General features: G+C 30.7%; 1 protein-coding gene across 2 annotated transcripts; it reads right to left on the reverse strand.

Moving 5' to 3' along the window:
- Window positions 1-61: 61 nt before the first annotated feature.
- LOC126857024 (activating transcription factor 3) lies at window positions 62-24,363 on the reverse strand. Of its 2 annotated transcripts, XR_007688436.1 has the most exons (5): window positions 24,256-24,363; window positions 8,447-8,731; window positions 6,615-6,754; window positions 3,888-4,434; window positions 62-2,537 (listed from the first exon to the last, which is right to left on the reverse strand). XR_007688436.1 is itself a non-coding variant. In XM_050606100.1 (4 exons), exons 2-4 carry the CDS (start codon window positions 8,697-8,699, stop codon window positions 3,988-3,990), a joined length of 840 nt encoding a protein of 279 aa, XP_050462057.1. In that variant the 5' UTR covers window positions 8,700-8,731; window positions 24,256-24,363; the 3' UTR covers window positions 62-3,987. The 2 variants fall into 2 exon arrangements, 1 of the variants encoding a protein (XP_050462057.1); XM_050606100.1 differs by having other exon boundaries at window positions 62-4,434.
- Window positions 24,364-25,939: the final 1,576 nt, after the last annotated feature.

The following is a 25,939-nucleotide window of genomic DNA, read 5'->3' on the forward strand; positions in this document are numbered from 1 at the left end:
AATAAAATATTAACATACATAACATACACACATACATAAGAGAGGATTCGAAAAGTTTAGATTAATTTTTAGTATTGAAGGCACTTTTATTTAAAGAATAAAATTTTTTGTCAGGTTACAACGATAAAATTTTATCGGCCGTTTTTCCATCTTGCTCGAACAATCGGTATATTAATAAGAATTTGCGGGAAGAACAGCCATACTGCATGGAAAACCATAGCCAGGTACTGAGTAATATATATAGAAGATACAATAATGCCAATTCTCTTAATCGGTGAAAATTTGGCAAGTTTTCCTTACTCATTTATTTAATTTTGCTTCAAAAAGCGACGCTTACATTCTAAAAGAAAAAATTCTTTGATAATTTGCTGATAAAAGAAGAAGACAAATTCTTAGGTACTAGAAGCCACAATATCCGGGATCTTAGCACTGGCAGTATTCAAATAACAAAAAGGGGATGTATTTAGAATCACGGAGGTTGCGTACAATGCAAATTTACGATTCAAATATAGCGTAAATTATTATTAAAACTCTTTAAACTCTTTAAACCGATCTCTAACATATTTTCTTTTGACATTAATTTTATATTATCTTTTTAATTTCAAAAAATATCTCGATCTGACATTTAATCAGATATAAAACTATTATAGATATGACATTTAATCAGATATTAAACTATTAAATACTCTATTCTGGCAACTTAATAAAAATTCTATAAAAAGAGAATAATATTTCTATAGCACCATTCACACAGTGTCGTTGTTGTGTGATACTGGCATGATTGCCATTTTCGCGATTTAGAAGTCATACCGGGATTTTACTTAATTTCGTAAATTCGGTATACTGTCAAAGAAAAAAGAAAGAGAAAACTCGAAAGACTTTATCTTGCTTTGCTTTGCTCACAAAGCGCTAGAAAAATCTTACGGTTTTATCAATTTGATGGTGGCAACACTCCCAAGAGGAAAAGGCATTTAGTCCATGATTTTGTAAGCGTTTGTTTCGTTGATTAATATTACAGCACTTTGCTAAAAATAAATCAAACTAACTTCCATAAAAAATTACGTGAGAAATCTTCTTATAAGCGTAGCTCCCAAAGTGCGTTTGCCAAAATAAAAAACAAAATATTTTATAAAGAAATCTTCAAAAGATATAAAGTCTTCAAAGAGTTAATTGATTCAAAGTTAATCTGAAATTATTTTAACGCTCAATAAAAATTAAAAACATTTTATTTATAAAAGACAAATATATTTTAATAAAAAAAAGTTTCTGTTTCTTTGACTTTAAAAATATTGAATAATTTTTTTTAAAAATACAAAATTTTGGGCTTTTTCTCTCTTTCTTTCTCAACAAATTTGTAAAAATTATATGTTTATTACAGAGTGAACTATATATATCAAGCGATAGTGACGCGATACCATACATATATATATTATGTTATGCTTGCTCACAGTTCTCTTTGGCATTACTTTGCTTCACTTTCTATTTTTTTATGTAATGATCTTTTATGTGAACATTGAAACTAGATATAATAGGAGATAGTGTTAACAGTGGTAAAGTCTCAATTTACAAACGCACTGAGGGAGGGTAACAAATTGAGGTATGTCGTTAGGCACGTAATTCTCTTCAACGAATCTATCATTTAATAATCGTCATGTAATTAAGTGTTCATTAACTGTATAGGCTTATTTATGCGATTTTTGCACATGTATATAACATATACATATATACAAAGTGTCTCAAACTTGATAAATCACTATTTTTACGAAAAACGATTTTTCAATTCTTTCATATAACTAACAAATAATTTGTAAAAACATTAAAAATCTTTTTAAAATAAAATTTTATGCTTTATTTTATAAAATCTTTTGCACATATATAACGGCGAAAGAATTGTATAATGATACATGATCGTTGAGACACCCCATATACGTATATATTCACATATTTATATAATATATCTTTGTATAAAATATATGTGCGTACATAATATTAAATATCATTCGCTTCATTCGTATTTATAAGTATCCTCTAAAAAAACGCACGTTATCGACTTGTTGATAATCAATATCAATATCAATGAAAGATATACAAATCATATATAAATCTATATCAATGACAGATTTACCTACACCGGGATACTCGCGTGTACTCTCTCTTTCTCACTGTTTCACGAATCCGAGACAGGCGCTTGGCGAATAATTAAAAAGTTTGTTTCCTAAATATATCCTCTTTTTTATAATAAATGTACATTAAAATATTCTTATTTTTTATATTTTCCATAACTTTATATAATAACATATTATTTATAAGAATTGTCATTTATAAGAAAACATTCTAAAATAAAAATTCTTCTTGTTTTCATATTTAAAATTTTAATGCAGTTTACTACTTTAAATAAAATATTTAATATTCTTTTCAATTGTTGAGTGTTCGAAGCGCAGTGTCTCGGTTCTTGCTTATTATTTAACGACAGGATATCCTTCAGCGATGCTCGCTCGTCTCGCTCGTCTCGCTAGTTTTTTTCGTCAGCGCGACAACTGTAAAAAAGAGATAAAGAAAGAAAATAATGTATTCGCCAAATAGTAAAAGTACCGGCAGATTTTTAAAGTTTCGTTTCTACTAACAAAGATATAGAAACACAATGCTCTTTTTAGTTAACTGAAATTACAACTTAGTTTTAAAAATTAATAATCAAAATGAAAAAAAGTTAAAAATATTTTTTGGATAATTTGTGAATTTTAATCATGAAAATCAGAAAATTAATATAATATAATTAACATAATTAAACTTTAAATGTTTAATCATAAATAATTTTTAATATAAAGAGAAAAAAATTTTTTTAATTTTTTTATTAAATATTCGAAATAACTTTTAATAATTCTTGTAGATGAGCGAGAGAGCATCACTGGACACAATCCGTCCTTCTATCTTACATATATTATCGATTATATTATTAATAAGGCCTTAAGAATGTCACAGTACAATTATTACGAAGGAATGTGTTTAAGCGTTCTCTACGTCGAACGTTTTTCGAGTATAACGAGAACTCGTTAGAAAAAAGAAAGCGAAACAGATGAAATGAGAAAAAGAGGAAAAAAGATCAATGAATGATGAGGACGACGAAAAATATAAATCATGTTCGCGTTTACGATATAATAATCGACTTACGAGCTACGGATTTTTACGATCGAAAGAGATTAACGAAGAGAAGCACGGACTGCTTGTTTAGAAAAAAAAATAAAATTAAATATTAAATTTAAAAAAATAAAAAAAAAATAAAAATCAAACATAATCATCAAAATTGCTTTCTTCAGTTCTGTGATATCTCGTATGTGGAATGCATATAATCTTGGTTTCCCCATTAGAACACCAATCATTTTTCGTCCATTAAGATATAGTATTCAAAATAAAATATCTAATTACAAAACAAAATTTCACATAATATATTGTGCATATATAATCAAAATATATTTTGTAGAATATTAATATATAGAATTGATATAAATAAAATATAAAATATAGAATTTTATATATTAAAAATCAGAATTTTTCTTTCAGACTTTTCCTCGAACTCTTAATTTTCAAATCATAATTAAAATTGTATTATTGTTTAAAAAAAGTTAATAAAGATAATAGTAAAAAAATATAGAGAGAATTAAATAATCATTACAATCACACACTGACTTTTATCATAGTTTTCAATTCCTTATAGTTTTGTCATTTAGATTTGTAAAATTGTATATAAGAATATATCTGTATTTTTACAATTTAGTAAAAAAGTTTGCTTTTTAAAATTTTTAGATATCTTTTCAAATTCTATATTATTTAGATAAAGTTAGAATCAATTAATGTTGGAAAGAAAACAAATTATAGTACCAACTTCGTACCTCCGCCGAATCTTCAATTATTAGGTACGCTTTCCGAGCTTCTCGACGATCCTCTCTTCTTCAAAAAAAACGACGAAAAAAAACGATATTCGCCGTTTCGCTAAACCGTACAACCAGCATCCGACGTCGTCGGGACGAAGGGACTACTTTGCCGATAGTAATCGGTTTCGTATTCCTCGACTTTTACTGGATACTCGGTCACGCAGTTCTGCGGCTGATTCAGGGCCGGCGGAGGTTGCTGTTGTTGCACGAAGTTCTCCTGATAGCTGGGCAGCTGAAGAGGCTCGGCGTACTGCTGATAAGATGTCGTGTCCATGCCCTGTTTCAAACAGGTTGGACTGTGAAGACTTAACATATCGACCAACCTGCGCCTCTGTGTCTCCAGTTCTTGGATTTGGGACTTCAGATCGTGATTTTGCGTCTCAAGGATCTCGGACTCCTGCACGAGGATCACCGTTTTCTCCCGCTTCTTCAGCCGGCACTTGGTCGCCGCGATCTTGTTGCGCTCGCGTCGCCGCCGTCGTCGTTCCTCGTCCTCCGGTGTCAGCTGTAAACGACAAGGATTTTTTTTTTTTTCGATCTTGGCATCTTCTATTTCCTTTCGCGCGGGAGAAGGAAAATTTTCTGCATATCTTCATTTTTGTCATTAGGAAATTTTCTATTTATTCTCGTCGGATTCGAAATCTTGGATGTTCTTAGATCTTAGATTTTGAAATGTTGAAGGAAAGCCTTCAAAAAATATTTTTGAATCTTTTCAATTTGGCAAAAAATCTCTACGTTTTTATTTTCTATCTTCTTTTAGGAGTACGTGAAACTTTCTTGGAACTTCAATTTTCTTGTTAGGAAATTTTATTTATATTATAGATTGTTAAAGTTTGTGCATTCTGATTTTTAGATTGGGTTAAAATTTTCTTGAATCTCTCCAATCTTGCTGTTATATGTATAAAAACTCTCTGTTATATATGTATAATACGATCTATTATATAATACGATGCTTTCAGATTAATCCAATTTTTAATACGTTTTCATATCTTGTTATCATTTTGAAGCTTTTGAAATTTTCATCGACATAAGTCGCGTACTTCATAAAAATCTATCTGTTTTCCTCTAAATGAAAAACGGCCAATAGGTCATATGAGAAAAGATGTTAATCGTTTGCAATTCGTTGCGCGAGCATTAGCAAGAATTCATATAAAGGTGTTAAAATCAATGTTTTACTTGAATGAAGCTAGGCTCGATCTTTGGATATGGAGACAGGAAAATATGCGAGTATATAATATTTTTTCAATTTTCACATTTTCAAAATTTTTAAACAGAGTTTTTAATTAAAATCATTTCTGATTCAGCCTTTTTAAGTAAGAAAAATATATTTTATAAAATTCTGAGTCTCATAACTTTCAAAATAAAAAATATCAGGAAAGAGAATAATTCGATCAAAATTTTTGTCATTAAGATGAAACTGCAAGATTTTATTTTAGAAAGAGTGCAAAATTTGTATTTTGTTTTAAAAACATTTTCTACCGCCTAATCAAAAAATTAATAACATTCTGAAATTATATTATTTATGATGAAAGACGTGCGCTGAAGAAATAAAATTAATTAAGTCTGTTTTCTCTTTTGACGTTTGTTTTTAAGATATATGATTTCACTTTTTTACTTATATATTATATATGAAGTATACATTTTTTTGCCTTGACATTTCTCAGCTACAATAAATTTCATTATAATATGTCTGATATCTGATCGAAAAGCCATTTACGAAATTTCCAATGTACGGATTCCAATGTACTCTCTATAGAATAATTTATTTCGATATTAAACACTTTTATTATTCAAAAATATAAAATATATCATGACAATGTATATTTAATTAGCACAAAATTTTAATAAATTATATCTCTTGTATATCTTTCTTAACAAGGCAAATATATCTTTTGCAAAGTTATGTAAAATTATTATTATTATTTCATATTTAATAATGTTACATAATAATATTAAATCTGCTCAGAAATAAAAAAATAAATAAATAAAGAAATAAAAAAATAAAATTTTTTTGAAACAGAATTAATTACATTATATACATTTTACGATTACAAATGCGTGATTTACAAAGATTAAGATACGCGTTATTTCTTCGCATTCTGAGATTCTGCTAATTTTAGCAGCATGCACTTCGAGTCGTAAACAAACGATCCTGCGCGTAGCATGTAAATTTGCGAATACCAAAACTGTCGAAACGGTCCAACGGTCTGTTGGAATTAATCTATTCGCACACGCGAATAGTCGCAGTCAAGGACACAAGAAGGATCGAAAGGATCGACGTCTGGAATCAAGAGACGTCTTCAAACTATCGCCAGAGATGGCGAATTGTGTAGATATTCATGAATATTCATTCAGTGCAACTGTCCATTTTAACTATATTTTCTGTATTTTTTCATTCAAAATGATAGCATTAATCAACAAGTGATTATGACATTTCATAAAAATTCAAAAAAAAAAAAAAAATAGATCGTATCAAGTTTAAAATTTCTCGTAATTATTGATATAATTAATTATTTATTGATAAAATTAATTAATAATTTAATTAATATAAAAAATTTTTACAAGGGATTACAAACAAACTGATATCTTTTACTTTCGCAACTCTTATTTTTGCACAAGTATACGTAAAATTGACTTTCTCGTCTCTAAGAAAAATAATAAAACTCGAAATTAAATCTTACTTACACTACTCTTGTTGTTGTTGTTGCTCATCTCGTCTTCTTCCTCATCGTCGGCGCCGCTGCCATCCTCCTTCTTCGTCTTCTTCTTGCTGTCGTCGCCACTACTATTCGCCCGCCTCTTCGTCTGCAGCGTCAGCTTCAGCCCTATCCAAGGGAGTTTAATTGATTCTCATTGATTAACTTCGCTCCCAGATACATCGATAAGGCGTTCACTTGCAATATACGAAGGTCGCAAATCCATTGGAAGTACTCAAAGACGTGGTTAGAAATTACACGCTGTGTGTGTGGGGAAAGGAAGATGATGTCTCCTCTTTTACTATTTTATTAAAATATAAAATAAGATATTATTTAAATTAAAAAATTCTACATTTCTCATTTAAAAATCCAATTTAAATATAATTATAATTTTAATGTATTTAAATTTTGATGTAATTTGAAAAATATAATTGATTTTATTTGTATATATATATATATATATATATATATATATATATATATATATATATTTATCAAAAGTATTAACAGCATTATCGTTGTAGTTTTAAATGTAACTGTGCAAATATAAACGTAAGAATCTAGAATCATGTTCATCTATAAAAGATCAAAGAAAAATCAAATATATATGATTATGTAGCACAAAAGAGTAAATACATTTTAATTTGCATACGTCTCTTAATATTACGATAAATTGTAGACTTCCGCCGGAGAGTAGATTTAAAAATATAATGCACAATATATTACTGTCATAGAAAATGACAGTGATCGTTAACATTTCCACGCTATATGTACAAGGACATTCTCGTGACCTTCGTGGGACTAAATCGCGATAATTAAGAATTATTTATGTCAGAGCTCACGACATAGAATCCGTTATCAAAGCGTTGCAAATTCTACACTCGACAATCAACTTAATTTCAACCAATTAATTTAGTGATTAGTATAACAGATCGATATGATCAGTGCAAACAAAACTGCCTAAGTAATTACGATAACGATCCTCCTCTACAATTGTGTATATATGTACGCATTTATGTACATATGTATAATATGCGTGTGCGCACATGTTACGTAACTCGCAGTTTGAAAGGAACAGGATTCGCAATTTAATGCGCTGTGCACGGAATGAGCGCAAGAAGAGCGAAATAGAAAGAGAGAGAAAACGCGTTTATTATCCAGCGGAACGAGAACATCCAACAGTGTCACCCACTGCTATTCGTTAAATGTAGATAAAGTGGGTGAAATGAATGCAAATTTCATTATTAGATGTAGTCTACATTCTCTCTCTCTCTCTCTCTCTCTCTCTCTCTCTCTCTCTCTCTCTCTCTCTCTCTCTCTCTCTCTCTCTCTCTCTCTCTTGTCATGCAATTCATGTTTTATAAAAAATGTTGCAATTATATATTTTTTTTTTACACAGTCCGAAATTTTTATATTTTTGAATTGAAAGTAATTATATACAAAAAAATATATAAAGAGAAAAATAATATTAAAAAAAGATAGACACATAAAAAACTTAATAATTATTACAAATATATATATATTACTTGTTAAGGCAAATTGCAATATTAAATGTCTTTATTATGAGAAACACATATATGTTCGACTGTTTGCAATTTTTTAATTTTTTTAAAAAAGAATTTTACTCACTCCTAACTTTCTTTCAATAAAATTGATGAAACTGATATTTTTACCATATCGCTTGTTATGTAAAGGAAGTCGCGAGTTTTATAAAGAAATATTCTCTGCGCGCAAATTTTGCTTGTTAAGATGCAACTTTTTACGTACGCAGATTTATTTATACGTCGCCACGTATGTGTTGTGCGTGTCATCTTTACTCACCTTCCTTGATGAGCTGACTACAGGTGTGCTGGACGCTAGGTGGGCTCGGCTCGCCGCTACTAGTCGAGTCCGTGCGGTCTCGCATGCCCTTCTCGTTACCGCTGCCGTAGCCCTCGAAGGGATTGGTCATGGCGATCAGCGAGTTTACGATTTCCGGTGTCCTTGGCGTGACCTCGGCCGCCGCCGCCGTGACACCGAGAAGACCCGTAGCCCCGGTCGGGCTGGGATTCATGTTCACGTTCAGATTGTACATAGCTTACGCCAGGCTTTCACCATTTATCTAACCTGGAAACGAGCAGTGAGCAGTGAGGTCATTGCGTGAAACAACCGAAGCTAATTAAGCCTAAAAGCGCGCTAAGTGTAATTGGATATTTCGAGGCTAAATTTAGCTTTAACTTTTTTTTTTATTAACCTTTTAATCGATTAAAAAAATAAAGTTGTCGAAAAAAATTAAAATAATTAAAGATTGATAGAAAATTGAAACGCGTGCATTTGATATCATTATATTTATTTAAATTTAATTGAAGCTAATTAAGCATATTAAATATAACCAAATATTTTAAAAAATAACTTCAATTTGGATAAATCAGAGTAATAAATAAAATCGAAAAAACTATGGAATAAAGATTAAAAAAAATATACAATTAGATAGAAGACATTTAAAAAATCAGAATATTAATACAATTTGACTCGTATTCGCCTTTATTACAATTAAAATAAATTCAACATATGTACACATTATTGAAACTGAAAAGTGATTATATATAAAAGGAAGTAAATACATATGCATTCATAAAGGAGAAAGACTGGTATAAAAATCGACTGAAACAATCCTAAAATTTTCGGGGAATTCCTTTGTGGATTCCCTGTGGCCTGTAATTATAAACCGAAAGAGATCCACACGAGTTCTCGAAATAAATTATTCTACGAAAACCGCAATCAAGGATGTCGCCCGTTCTCTATCGCTTCACTCCACGGAGATTTGCCTCTCCGGAATTCCTGAGAAAGATTGACGCAAATCTCGTATATTATATTACAAAATGTTCGTAAAGTTACACGATTTTGAGATACTATCGCAAAAATAAATATATCTGGAAAATTGGAATCTCTCTCCTATTCATGATATCATATTTCAAATATTATAATTAAATATTAAAATTATTTTTATAAATATTTATTTTTGTCTCTTTCCTGGCAGAGAATGACGATATCATAATCATATCAGAAATTGCCAATTCTTATCTTTGTGATCGCGACCTTCAATCGCGATCTATCAATGATCAATGCATCCGCCCACGAGACGCACGAGTCGATACAACACAGCACCTGTACAATTAAATTGTCGATAACGAGATATGGGAAGACGATCTCATCTCAACCGGTTTTGTGAAAACTCTACTAATTTCCTTGAATATCCATTAAAATCACATCTTTTTATCATTTAACAAATGAATGTTATAATAATTTGAATTAATAATTTAAAAAATTAATATTTTGGTAAATTTATCTTTAATATTTATTTAATATTAAAAATTTATGATTAATAAATACTAACAATAAATAAAACTGAAAGATAATAAGTTCTTATTAAACTAAATTATGCGTAAATTCGATTTTATCTAATATTTATCAAATGATATAAAGCATGATAAATAATATAAAAATTATAAATTACAAATTATATAAATAAAACATAAATATATATATAATATAATAATTGTGTGTGTGTGTATTCACATTTTACAAGTATTTATTTCTTCTAAATAGGGGTTTTAGGGTTTTACATATGCGCATGCCCCGTATTTCTTTCAATATTGTGCTTCCGGCAGCAGTTGTATGCTGAAAGATGAACCGTTTCTCTGTTTGGTCGCGTTTGGCTGGGAAGAGGGGAAGAGGGGAAGGGGTCTCTGGTGAACGCATTTATCAAAATTATTCTTGACAAGGATTGACAACCTTTTAGTTCTCACTTGCTCGCTTGTTTGCCCACCCACAACGAGTTTTCTCGCCGCATTTTTCAGCACCGGATACACCGGGTATTCATTATATTCAGTATTTTTACAAACGTGGTCTACTGATGAGAATTATGTAACTCGTACGTTTGGACTGATGTAAATACAAAGAAAATCGTAATATCTTATCTGCAACTTTAAATTGCTATTTCAAATTGAAGAAAAAATTAATAATTCCTAAATAAAGTTTAAATTTCGACGTTAAATTGTGCATACTGATACACATGTTAATATTTTTTATAAATTTGTTTCTTTTATTTATTTATAATAATTAAATATTTTAGATTTTCAATTTCTAGCACTTAAACTACATAGTATAATGATTAAGGCATAAATTTTTATAACAGAACATATAAAATAATAATAATGTATTAAAATTGCAAATGTGATATAAGATCTGTAATTGCGGTTGACTCGGCAAACGAGAGAGTGATTTCAATTACTATCAATTTTTGTATTTAATAACGATTCGTCGCCCCGTTACTTTCACGGTCTCTCGCGTCTTATAAATTATTGATTAACCTTATCCTATCAGATAGCGGTAATGAATCGTGATCACTGACTTCGAACGGAGATATACTGATCGTGAATAAATTTAAATCCGATTTATACTCTTGAGTATGGAGATCCTTACGTATCGATTACACGCAAGAAATCTGCTACCAATGTAGCAATATTCCACTTTGTTCTTATTTTTCGCAACGTTTTTTAAAAAAATTAACCTATTATATAAAAAAAAAAATATTATAAAATTAAATTCGATTCTGCATGATGTGGCAAACAAAAATCTTTTTAAGGAAGCATTTCTCGACCCATGTTTATAAAAAATTTTTTATTCAGGATTAAATTTCCTTTAAAATCTAAAAGTCTAGCCGGAACATTTGGGCTCATCCTATATATATATATATATATATATATATATATATATATATATATATATATATATATATATAAAACCATATAACATATTTTTATTTTTAAAAAAATATTGTAGTAAGAGAATGTTATAAAATTTACTAGAACTTAAAACAATCTATGGATTTTTCAGGAAACGTAACTTTAAAATCTGTCACTGAATTATATAACGCGGTTCAATCAATGCTTATGTATGTAGCCTTTTCAGGCATTTTTAACGCTCTCAACATTTTCTCTCTCTCTCTCTCTCTCTCTCTCTCTCTCTTTTTCTTTTATACATCTCGCGCTTCTCTATATCCTCGCGTCTTCCACTTCGCTTCGACCTCAATTCGCTACATTCCTTTCAATCGCGCCGGTACTCGTGGCACTGTTTTATCTCCGTAAATAAATCATTACAGATAGTATTAAGAGATACATATTTTCTCCGAAGCGCGAAACACGTGGTGATCTCGCGATGTAGCTCGTCACATCGCGCTTGCTGACAACTCCTTAGGAAAAGATTCTTAGCTTTCTGCTGAGCTATTTTATCGTTTTTATAGCGATTTCACTCGAACAAACAAATATATTTAACACTGATACTTTAATATAAAATAATATAAATAATACATTATATAATTTAATTAAAATTTAATTACCTCTCTATATCTTTATTTATTTTTTTAAATTGAGTTAAAATAAAGGAAAGAAAATAATATTATAAATTAATTAGTAGAAATAACCTTTAGAAAAGAATTAGCACTATTTCTTGGAAATATTATTCGAATTTTTGAATAAAAATTAATGTCTATCACATTATCTTAAAATTGTAGGAAAAATTTAAAAAGAAAGCTACAAGATTCAATGATGGTTGCGTAGTTTCAATGGTTAAATATTTTAGAGGGGACAAAATTTTTTAACTGGCAATCGCGGAGTTACTTAACCGCAGAGAAGGAGAATCGCTCTTTTTCCTTTCGCTCTCTGCATGCGGGTATTTCGTAAGAATTTTATCGTTCCGTATTCGGTCGGGCCTAATGCCCTTGCAACTCCTCCTCTTTCTCCTTCTTCTTGGCCTTCTACGGTGCCTCCTTCTTCCACCTCCGCCTTTTTCTTATGCTCGCAAACAAAAAAAAAAACAAAAAAAATAAGAGGATGAAAAAGAAGAAATGACTTCCTCAGGCTTGAGATCTTTCGGGGTCCATATATGCGCGTGACAAAGGGACCCCTCGGCAACATACCCAATGACCTATATGTGCCGAGGTAGAAGACGTGGGATATGCTCGAAATGAACAAGAGCTCGAACAAACACTTTTGTGTTTTCTCTTTCTCTTCTCACTTTTAAAGGCGGTCAAAGTCAGATGTGCAAAATAGTGTACTACCTTAATTTTTTAATCAATACTGCTAAAGAACTAAAATAGGAATTTTTAATTTTGCTTTTTAATATATACATTCCGAAAAGATACTTCAAATTAAATATTTTAAATACTTAAAAAAAGAAAAAATAATTTTTAAGATTGATACGAAAACAATACAATGGACGTAATGTTGCGACTAGCGACTAAAAATAATATTTCGTCTAACAAAATATTAATTTTAGTCACAAACTATATTAAGAGTTCTGTGCGCGTTTATAAATCCTAGTTCAACAGTTTAACGTTCGTACAGATTTCTGATTTTGTTGAAAGATGATACAAGGAGACACGGAAAAGCTCGCGGATTTACAGGCGACGATGTCTGGCGTTTACTGGCGGCATTGCAGTTTGAAATAATAATCGGGCCGCCTTTCGCGTTTGTTTGAATGGGAACAGGTGTCCGATCGGGAACCGCCGTTGGCTTAGCCCGCCGTTAAACTTATAAATAGGAGCCGTTTGGATTTTGACGTATGGCACATTCGAACGCGTCGGTATATTCGCACAATCTTCTCTACCCAAGATTTCTTATCTCATAAAACTACTAAACTAGGATTTATAACAGTTAAGTTTAACATATTGGATCGCCTCCATATTTTATGCAATTCGAGATACATTTTATTCTTTATTATATATTTTTCTTAATTTTTTATATAAAACATTATTTATATCAAAAAAATATAATATTGATTCTCATCTCAAATATCTATTGGAGGAACACCGTGATCATTTATGCACCAATGACCTCCTCTCTTCGCGCAAGACTATATTTATAAAAAAATATATATACATATACATATATGTATATGTAGATATATTTCCTATGTTATGTCTCTCGCCTCGTTTCTGGGAAGTGGACAGTATCTAATTCTTGGAATCCTTGCAACGCGTCTGATCTCAATCCCAGCATCATCCCCTCTTTTATGTATACTAACAAGTAGATGGTAATTAATCTTTTCTCAAAGTAAGAGAAAGAAAGGGAGAGAAAGAGAAAAATCTCCTCGGAAGAGGAGATCCTCTCAAAGGAACACATGTGTCCCGCATTTCTCGTCCCGAACCCCGCCCTATGGTATGAAATTATCCTCTTCTCTCTTTTTTTCTTCCTCCCGTAATCCAACTTAGAGAGATAAAAATATATCACCTATATATTTTTTTATTGTATAAAAATATTCTGCAATTTTTTTTTTCTTGTGTACTCTCGTATAGAAAAAATATAATAAAAAATATAAGTTAAAAGATTAGTATATATAATTTTTTTTTTTCAATTAAATTATGCTAAATTAATTAATTCTTTATTTCAATAAATTATAGTAAATTTAAATATAATTTCTCAATATACATTACTATCAAAATATCTGTTTAATAATAATGTTGCAAATTGCATTAACGTTTTTTGCGAAGAGGGAAAGAGAAATAAAATAAAAGAAGCAGATAAAGAGAGAGAGAGAGAGAGAGCTTGCACAACCGATGCCCATCTGGCTACTGAAAGCTTTTATCGTGCTTTTTCGGTGTCGACGACGAACGTGGGCGGCCTAATTCCGACGACGAGATTGTACCGCGTGTGTTACGTGCGTGAGATCTCGAGTGCAGACTTTAGAATAATTACATATCGTAATATAGTACGCGGAACTGACAGCATATACATATTTCGGACGACTGAGGTTAGTGAACCGATCAGCACGCGATCCAAGATCATCGTTATGCATTCCACAGATATTATACGTTCCTACAGAACTCTATAAAATATGTCCAAATTAAGGGCAAAAATATTATGATATTTAAGAAAGAATACGTCATCTCTTTCCTTTTATTTAAAAAAATTAATACAAATTAATACAAATTTTAATTATTTAAAAAAGATTTAAAAAAGAAGTCTTGAAGATTAAAATATCTAACATATTCTATACACTTAAATGCATATACATGTCATTTAATTTTCAATACAATTTTAGAATTAAATATATTTGGAATATTTTATCTTATATACAAAATAAATTAATTTCATAAATATAATTATGTGTTGCGAACTAAAGAAATTTTAAAAATATGTAGTAAGATTCTGTGAAGGAGGCAATTTGAGTCTTATATCGAAATCCCGTGGAAGTCGCGTGAAAGTCGAGCAGTTTTACGAGCATCAGTTTATGACGACGGCCAACGTTGTTTTTGCCTCTTTCGCAAAAAGCGCGGATGTAGACTACAGCAAATTTCCTCCTGCCGTCTGTTTTAGAGATGCCCATCCAAAAGTGTGCACGTAAAAATCAATAATCCTAATAAAGACTTATTCTCGCTTCAAGAGATAAGCAGATTCTCATGTTAAAAAGTTCGCTCAAACATTCGTCAAAATGCCAAAATTATTTATATAAAATTTATTTTCACAAGTAATATGTACAAATTTTTAATATAATATATATTTTTAAAAAATAATTTCTATTTTTTGGAAATAAAGAACTTAGTATTATAAAAATAAGTTTAAAAAAAAAACTAGAAAAAATAAATAACAATTGTTTAAAACTTGTGGCAAATGATAGATATTTGCTATATATTTATTGCGAAGACGAAAGACTCAAGATAATAAGATAGATTTATAGGCTATATTTATCACTGTTCGTATGCGGGCGGGCCAACTGTGTATCTTACACAAGCGCGCCACGATCGATAGACATAATCTCTCGAAGCTTTTATCGTGATGTTTGTCGCTACGTTTTTTTCCATAAAAAAATCGTATAAAATTCCGTCGAATCGCGCCATCATAATCAATTTATAATATTGCGGCCAAAAAATTAATATTTGCAATATTATTATTATTATCTTTATTGACGAAAAAAAACAACCTTTAAGTAAGTATAATGAGATGTAAAAATAATAAAAGAGCAAAAAAATAATATAAAAATTAAAATTAAAAAAAAATATAATATAAAAATATAAATGTATAAACAATAACAAGAAATTATATAATAATAATACAAGCACACAAAAACATACATATAATTTAGCAATTATTTTTAAAATGTATCCCCAATATAACAATTATTTTGAAAATTTCTATGAACACACACATCTGTCTTCTGCGACTAGTAATATGCGACTATAAGATAGAAGGAAGAAACGAGGTAAAACGCGTCTCTTGTCTTGCGACGGAAAAGGCAGTAAAGTACAAATATGTTGGTGAGGACAATATGCTTGCGCGAGTAAGAAAAGAGTTCGAAAGGTCAATGCCTCTCCCCTCGGGGGAATTACACGCGAGTCTTACGCGGTATCTTGCAAAGTGTACTTTCTAAAAATACGAATCCCGTTTCGGGAGAGGCGACTTTTTCGAGAATATATGCCGCGCGTAACTTGAAAATTTGCGATTGCGAAAAGGAATAACCCTTGAATCTCGAGATCGGGTGTATGTAAAAAGAATAAACTGAATTAAAATTTTATTTGAATAAAAAAATTTATGTATGTATTTTATCTTTCATAACTTAACCAAAAAAACCTGATTTCCGATAACAATTTCTTAACTAGGTCTGTTAACGTTTTTACTAACTGAAATCTGTTATAAAATTATGGTGAAAGAACACAGGAAAAAAGTATACATATTATTATTATATTAACAACAATATATATATTCTATATTATTATAATAATACATATAAAAAAAATCTATTATTACAGTAGGAGTCATGAGATTATGAAGTAGAAAACGTGCGTCAATCTTTTATGTCCGGTATGATGAACAAAAATTAGTGGTACGCGCGATTAAACGGAATTCATGTCGCACTTTAAAAGAGGACAGGATTATTTTTGCTCTGCTTCCAAATGGAGATGAAGAGAAAAGCAAACAATATACACAAAGGCCTGATGAGGGACGCGGCACGACTATCTATACCAATTATACCGCTTTAATTACGGCAAATTATCGTCCTTTTTTCCTCCTTTTTATTAGCGTTGTTAACCATGACACGACAACACCCTACACCCTAATCTATGGCATTTCTACGCTTTGTAGATTTGAATCTTGTGTTTAATTTTAGATAGTAACAAATATACTTTGATAGATTAGTAATTTTTTATTTATTCAACAAAATAGTTTTAAATAAAAAATTTTAATTTTTTTTTTAAACACGCACGTTATGTTGAGTCGTATTCTCTCACTCGCGTTATGTTTGCGATGAAATTTATGCTTCCTGTCCATGCTCGTAGAAACGAACACTCGAACATTAGTGTACTCGCGTACATAGTCCTGCGTATTTCCTCACACCTGTGTTTACGTGCGTGCTCACGTGTGTCCCTGCGGCTGTATGTGTACGTATTTGTCAATAAAACACATTCTATTATTCACATAGTATAGTTAATATGTAAAGCATAACTTTCTATCTATCAAAAGCAAAATTTTATTATGAATGTAAATGATTGAATTCTCTCTTATTTTCTATCAACAAATTCCGTTTTCGCGATTAAGATACTGGTATTGTCAATTGTGTTAATGATTTTAGTTACTCGATTATTAAAAATTAAATTAAAATTGAATTAAAAAATTGAAAAATAAAATCAAATAAAAAATTAAAAACAAAATCAAGCAGAATAAGTAAATTGGAAATTAATGAATAAATTTTATTTAAGATATTGATTTCTTTGAATTATATTTATAAAATTGGCATTCACTATCCTGTGTATACTTTTATTCATAAGGATAGAAAATCATTATAGAATTTCATGTGTTGTAAACGATCGTTTAAAATGAGTTTAAGACTCGCAATGGTTTTATCGTTGCCAATTGAGAGATGAAGAGAAAAAAGGGAAATCATCGAAACGAGTTTACGTTTTCGCAAGTGCCATTGTGCGTGCACGCACGTTCGTAAAATCGTCTTCTGACAAGAAGTATATTTTCAGGAATTTTCATCAAGTTGTAAAACACGATTTCCTTCACCCATTTTCTTCTCGTTTTATTGCTAATATATTTGCACATTAAATATGCAAATCTGTGTCATAAAAATATCATAAACATATAAATACCATATATATAAATATTTTATGTAATTATTTATATATTCTCTCTCTGTCTTTTTCACTTATATATATATTTACTTAAAATTTTAACTATAAAATTGAAAATATAACTTTATGTATAATAAAAAAATTCCATTTGTATTTGTATTATATATAAAACAAGAAAATAGATATCATTAAAATTTTACACGCAATAAAACTGTATGATTCAAAACATGTAGAATAGTACTGAAAAAAAATTTTACGACAAAAAATTGCATTTGTGCGATATCGAGCTCCTTTATATGCGTAAAGGCAAAAATGAAGCGATTCGGATACGTTGTGTGGGTAGAAAACGACGCAGGTGGGTGCAAGCCTGGTGTTTTTCGAGCAGCAACGGATGATCCGCCAACGTAAGGTACATTTTGCGGTTCGACATTTCTATTACTGATCGTTTTAAACGCGATTTACGTAGAACCTTGATTATTCGTACCATTATTAAACGAATGTTCCATTAGTGTCTCGATAAGATAACACCATTCATATAATCGAGCGTTTTGCTGCCCGAGAATGACCAAATATTCAAATAATCAAACTTCTATTGTACATGCTGTTAAAATTGTTTTACGAATTACAAGGTAATTAGCCGATCATTTTGGATTTATCGTCGACGATTTCGAATCGAGAGAACGGTTGGCCTTTCGGGGAAACTAACATGAAAGACGAAACTTTAATAAAGACGATTAATTGGGGATCAAGACCTTTTCAAGCCCGCATCTTTCTCCTTCTTCATAAAGAGACGGGATACAAGCGCGAATTTATGAGATAACTCGGCAAGAACATGCAGAAGATTTAAAAATAAAAATTAACTGCATTTTTACGGTTTTATGCGATTTTTTTATTAATAGCGAAACAATCGGAATACACATATAATTCACAATTTAATTTTTGATTAAATAGTATTAATTTGGAGTACTTTAAAATTGACAACCCAAACGATAAAAAATAAAATAAAAAAATAAGTAAAATACAATAACAATAAACTAAGGAATTTTAAAAAATAAAATATATAAGTGAAAAATAAGTAAATTTTATAAAACATTTTATAATAATAATTTAAACAAACATGTAAACAAAATTATGCAATTAGAATGAAAACTGGACTAAGCTAATATACATATAGAATTTCGCTCTTTCAAAATTTTCGACAAAAATAAAATTGTTTTATTTCTCATTAATTGTAAGAGAATGTAATTTTTCCGTTTTATTTATTTATTCTTTAAAATTGATCAAAAAAAATCGCAAAGGACGGATGATAATTTTTGAACATTCTGTATGTATTTCCCTTAAAACACCCTGTCTATTTTTTCCGTGTGTCGTTAAAAAGCGGATTAAAGTTAAATTTAGGATTTCGTGGCGAACTAAAAAAAAAAAAATAGGATTAAAGAAACGACAGCCTATTTATCAACGACGAGCCATTCGCCTTACAGCGAAGTCACGAGATGATATAACTGGATTCGTAAGTGGAGGAAGAGAGAAAGGAAATCGAGACGCGATGGCAGGAGACAGAATGACAGAAGGGGGATAAAGAAAGAGTCCATTAGCGCTCAAGGGCGTCAATGTCTCGCGATTGAATTTAAAATGCTAATACAACACAGTGAGAGAGAGAGAGAGAGAGAGAGAGAGAGAGAGAGAGAATGATAGTACATAGCTCCTTCGAGAAAAGAAGGGAGGAAGGGAAAAGAGGAAATTTACCTTACGTACGCATAGATAAAACGCCTCCACCGCACGATGCGCGTTAAACAAACGAATCGGTCCGTATATTATTACAATCGCGATTTTATCACGCGAGATTACTCATATACGCTATTAGACGATACGGATCTTATTTGCAATTATTAATGATAAATAATATATTATGCGTATATCAATTTATTTTATATTTGTTCATTTATCACGGTGAAATGCTGCAAAATTCAGGAATACATTTAAAAATAGTCAGAAAATATTTTAAATTAAAGTTTTTTTTTTTTATTATTATTTTAAGTCTCTTCTCATATCGATCTTTAAAAATTCCAATATATATATATACTATAAAATAAAATATAATTGTAATATTAAAATTAATATTAAAATGATACACAAAAATATATCATAACTTGTTAAATTAGGCTTTGTTTATAAAAGGCTTGGTCCAGAATAAATAATTAAGTACCTGCTATCTATGTTTAAAGCACGTCTAACATGTCATTCAGGCGACAAAAATTATTGAGTACGGGAGAAAATTGTCGTCTATTAGCAAAGGCGAAGCATGTGATTTAAGACACACGATGATTATATGCGTGTTTTGCATCAAACGGACAGAAACATTTCTCGCATATCTACTCCAGGAGGCACACTCTTTACAAAAGCGTAGAAAAAGTGTATAGTAAAACAATTCGTTTAATTTTTAGTGGATTTAAAATAGACAAAACTGTAGATAAAAAGTTAATTGGATAAAGATATTTAATACGCAGAAAATTGTCAGTCTATTCGCAGCAAATACCAAATAATTCATATTTATCTCTTATTATCTTTCTCTAATTCTTAAACAAGAATTCTTCTTATTCTTTTTATTCTTCCGAAATGCTTTCGTTTCATTTTTTTTTATTGTGTTATTACACATATTTGATATCATTTTGGATGATATCAAATATTATTATTTGCTTAATGAGCGTTTATATAGTATATTAGATTTATATTTGATATAAAAAAAAAGATATTCACGCGGCGATTTGATAGCACTTTGATAATCTCTTAACATCGCTAGAATAATCAGTTTATTATAGTATCGATATATGGGTGAGCTGGCGCCAACTTGGCGTTCACTCGCGTAGCGCAAGTAACATAACACCAAAACTACATAAAACAACTGCGATACAATATATTATCCAATATACTTATAAATAATTATTAATTGAAATAATTTAGTTGAAAATTATAAATCAAAATAATTAATCGAAATTCTTTGACATTCTTCAAAAAATTTTATTTTATCATCGCATGCTGCCTTTAACTTTCTAACGATGATAACGTTAAATAACAAATGGTACCTTCTTCGCGAGATTGTTACCTTCGTAACTTTGCATAGCAAATGTACGAGATAAGATTATTATTCTGCAAAGGTTATCAACGCCAGAGGAAGTTTGTCGACGAAAGCAAACATCAAAGACATGCAATTTAATGCCAAAGCATTTTTCAGTGGTGCATAAAAGAGATGCTGCAAAAATTTGCCAATTCTCTCATTCTTTTTTCCTTTTAAAATCCTTGATTTTAAGAATAATTTATTTTTTTTAGTGTTGCAGAAACCTTAAAAAATATTCTAAAAAGCTTTACTTTAAACATGTAATAATAGACATATTTTCATTTTAATTTTTCACTTCTATTTCTTTAAGTATCCAAAAATATATTCCTCAATAATATGATTCAAAAAAGAAAAAAATCTATTTCTTAAAATCTATTTTTTGTACTTTAAATTTCTATTATATATATATATATATATATATATATATATATATATATAATCTATTTTAAAGACACATGCATATTACATACACGATAGATCTTTTTTGCAAGAAAATTTGATGTAAAATCGATATTATGTTTTTAGCGTTCCCACCCACGCGATCTTATCCGATAATTTCACAAGTGTATCGTATACAGAGTGATACTCGTCTATCGTGCATCGTATAATTTAGTAATGACGGTTTTTACGACACGTTATATATGCCCATCCCATGCGGCACCCGATTCATTTATTCAAAAGAAAGATACACGATAACCGGCAACGCTATCATCGCGTTATTTAGATAAAACCCACACATATATAAAGCACGAAACTATTTTTGAACATACATTTATTATACATATATGCTTGACGCAAAAAAGGCAAAAGATAGAAATTAAACTGCCTTGCGCAAAAATACATATGAAGACATATATGTATAACTAAATAATTTTTTCAAAAAGAATAATTATAAATAACTAATATAAATTATATATCTATATCTCATATAAGGCATCATATTAATTGTTTGTGTTGTAAAATTATATTACTAAATATATATATATATATAGATGATATTTCACTCTTTTATCTCTCAATTTTATATATATATATATATATATATATATATATATATATATATATATATTCTAGATAAAAGATCTAATGAAAAGACGCTGATTAGCCAGACCAAATATTCGACACGTTAATCTTACATTAAACTTCGTCTGTCTTATCGCTGTATTCAATGTCTAAACGCGGAGAGCCACACGTAGTTTGCAAAATCGAGAATTTTATCATATGTTATGTCGATATGTCATAGAAACATACGAATGAGCATCTTTCTCTCTTTCTCTCTCTGACAAACAAATTATTTTCGGATGCTCTAAATTCCGAAATAATTTATTCCGGACTAACTACACACAAATCACGCGACTGCTACTCTTTCCTTCTTTCCTTTGTCCGTTCATTGCAACTGCGTGTGCATTGCATCTCGTAAACGCGATAATAGATAGTCAACTTCAAAGACGCGCGTAGACATAGGCGATTGCGCATTCATATTCATGAGTGAGGTGTACAATATACAAGAGTGCCTCGTCCCACTTCTTCTCTTTAGTGAGCATCGGTTTGTGGAAAGAGCTCATTCGAAAGTTCAGAGACAATGAAAGATAAATGTAAGATAAAAAGGGGAAGAATAATAATTATATGATGTGTATAGAGAATGTAGCATTTTAACAAACATATATGATAAAAAAAAATAATAATTACAAAAAACATCTAATATAATTTTTTTAATTCCTTATAAAATTATTCTTTTGAAAAAATATGATCTAAAATAAATACTAATACTTTTTACACACATGACGAATAAAAATAATTTTTATTAAGGCATAATTTTTGAATGTTCCAAAAAAAAAAACTGTGAAAAATTCATATGTAATAAGTACACAAAAATTCATTAGAAAAAGTATTGAAGACAATTTCGAAAAAAGCTCTCCAATTATATAATGATGAACAAGTGACATCGCATAGCATGACATGTTAAAAAAATTACGAGCAGATATATTTTTGCAAAAGTTGGATTAATGTTTGTGAATCATATCTCAAATGAAACAAACAAATTTTAAAATCCTATTCTTCAAATATTTTCCTAGCGAATAGGAGCAAGCACACACAGGATATGTGATTAACGTGTGTTTTCTCACGAGCTCTTGTGGCAACATTGCAACTATGATGGCAGCGAAGTTCTACTTTGTGACGTCGTGACCTTGAGCAACTGCAAACTCATGACGATAAAGCCCACGTAAATCAGTTCAAATTGCAATTGCGATCGATCTATTTGGCAACGTCAAAGTATTTCAATTTAAATTTTCGCGATTTGAATGCGCTCGAAAAATTCTCATGAGAAAAATTAATCGCTTCCCACAAAAAGTAGCAAAAAGACCACGCAAAAGTACAACCTATATAAACGATCTCGAGGACGTTATGTCAATCCAATACGTAATAACCTTATCGAATGTATAACATCAAGACGTAATAATACATTGCCGCTATCTCTCTCCGACCACGATATATCGAATACAATTCTGCAATCTCGATATCTCGCGCGTACAGATTTAAAATGACTGTTGTCCTTCTATCATTTATAATGTTGCAATATTTATTTACTTGATTATTCATTCATACTGACAATTTTTTGACAAGAATAATTTATTGAGATATAAGATAAATATAATAATATATATATAATATTAATCGTAAATTTTTTAGATCAGCTTTTTTTTAGTTGCATTTTCAGGTTTTTCTTATTTTGATTTTTTGTATACTTACTTAATTTTAATCGCGCGAAAAAATGTAAAACTATGCAGTTGAAAAGACAGATCTTTTGTCGATCATCTCGAGATTTTCAATATGTTAAAATTCGTTATTCGATGACGTGCAATGTAAAAACGCACTTGCCGGTCGACAAAATTCTAGATTTAATTATTTTACTTACACGTTCCGTATTAAGCGCAAAATAACTTGAAGAAACCGGAGAAAAAGAAAATCAAAAAGTGTGAAGAGTGCCATGAATTAAAGCGAATATACTCTACGCGACGTTATCGAATGCGCGCGCTCCGGTCGCTTCACGTGCGCAACGTCACGCCGCACAATGCGCACTTCACGCTGTTCCGGCCTGTGCGCTCTCACTCTCGAAAATTTGCATCGGGCCAAAAATCGCGAAGCGACAATTCGCCATTGATCCGCCAGCATCAGACCCTACAGTTAGCTATACGAACCGAGAATAGCCGAACGAACTGTGTTTATTATGAACACAAAGTTTATTGCGCGAACGAAACACGTGTTCTGAATTTGCCGTGACAGTATCTACCTGTCTACCTAATCCTCACGACAATTTCGCGCGACGAAGATTTATGTTTGCGCGCGAACTGAATGCTCTGGTTTTTTAGAAGCTTGCCTCGCGTTGTCTGAATTTACACTTACCTTCTGCAGCGTCCCGTGTACCGTCCACACTCCACGCACTGCGCACACACTTCTCCGTTCGCTCGTAATCCAATAGTCCTCCTTCGTCGGCTGCCGGCGCGCGACTGTGGATAATTCGCGGTCGCGACCAGCCTAGATATATACCGACTATATTTAGCTCTCGCCGTCACCATATCGCGTGCTGATTGGCCGTCGGTGACGTCGAACGTGTCCGCGATTGGTGGATCGCGCGAATCTCGCGAATACTCGCCGGCGGACTTCGCTGCAGCTGGCTTGGCTGGGCGCGACTTCACGTCCGCGACATTTGTTGACATGAAACTGTCAGGGAGAGTACGCGCTCCGCTCCCTCGCCGCACCACGCCGGTATATTCAATACGCGTGCGTGTCGCGCTTCTTAGTAGGCACTCCTAGACTAGTACTTAAAACTGCCAGAAACGTCGATCTTCTGGCGACACACAAAAGTTTTTTACATTTATAATTAGTTGCTTGAAAAATGAGAGAGAGAGAGAGAGAGAGAAAAAAGAGAAAGAATAATAATCTCTATATCCGGTGAGATCAAAGCTCATTTGTAAAAGATAGCTTTATTATTAATAATTAATAAAGATTTAATTACCTTTATGTAGGGATTAGATTTTGAAATAATGGCAGTTATGTGAAAAAAATTAAATTACAGTAAATATATACTAAAAAAAATATACTAACATAAATGTATTAAAATATCAAATAATTACGCGATATAAATTGGCTAAAACTCGTCTTTTCAATACGCGTGATATGATAGCTATAATAATATATATAATATTAATATATATAATATATATAATATTATAGTATATATAATATATATAATATTATAGTACCTATAATAATATATATAATATTAATGTAATATAATATCAAATTGGTTTCCAGATACCAGCTTATAAAAAATATAATATTATATAATAAATTTTTTAAAACCGATTAAAGATTTTTTTTTTAATTAATTTTGTCAGTACATCTATTAAGTATCTGAGATTATTGTATTCTCTAACCACGATTACCTGTAATCCTATCCTTCTATTAATTAATAACAATCTCTATGATAGCTGATTTTTTTCTAGAATCACGATGGAAATTTGGGTTGATGCTCAAATTTGGATCAATGCTACCATCGATCACAGGTGTGCGGAGGAACAACAAATTTAGCATATGATCAGGTTAGGTGGGTGGGTGAGATTTATGGCGAATAGAAGCGCGACGGATAATGAACTATCATTATTATCGCGGCCTATCGCGTCTATTAATTTACTCGCGGTAGGCTTTCAAAAAGCCTTGAGAAGTGCTGCTTTGCTCAGTATCCTGGCCTACTCGCTGTTACTCTATGAAATCACACCGTTCCCGGCAATGTTGCATTATGCGAAAATCGTACGCTAAAATTAGTCACAGACGATTATTGCGCGCGCCGGCATATAAAACGAGCCGGGAGAACAGTGGCGAAGATTTACCGATAAATGATGTTTTAAATCTCCTGGAGAATTCTTAAAAGCACAGAGATATTTCTAATTATATATTCTCAAAAAACGTAATTTAAATAAACCAGAAATAAACCGATATTTTTCTCATAAATTGCATATAATTATGATTAAACATAATCTTTATAAATATTATATATATATATATATATCTTTAAAAATAAGAAAAT

Source organism: Cataglyphis hispanica, chromosome 20, assembly GCF_021464435.1.
Source record: "Cataglyphis hispanica isolate Lineage 1 chromosome 20, ULB_Chis1_1.0, whole genome shotgun sequence".
In the NCBI taxonomy this organism is placed as follows: domain Eukaryota; kingdom Metazoa; phylum Arthropoda; class Insecta; order Hymenoptera; family Formicidae; genus Cataglyphis; species Cataglyphis hispanica.

Excerpts from the sequence above, each read along its gene's own strand:
- LOC126857024 (XM_050606100.1), bottom strand. The coding sequence starts at position 8,699 with ATGTACAATCTGAACGTGAACATGAATCCCAGCCCGACCGGGGCTACG. Across the intron at positions 6,755-8,446 it reads TAGTCAGCTCATCAAGGAAG|GGCTGAAGCTGACGCTGCAG; the intron begins GTGAGTAAAGAT and ends TCCCTTGGATAG. Across the intron at positions 4,435-6,614 it reads ACAACAACAACAAGAGTAGT|CTGACACCGGAGGACGAGGA; the intron begins GTAAGTAAGATT and ends TGTCGTTTACAG.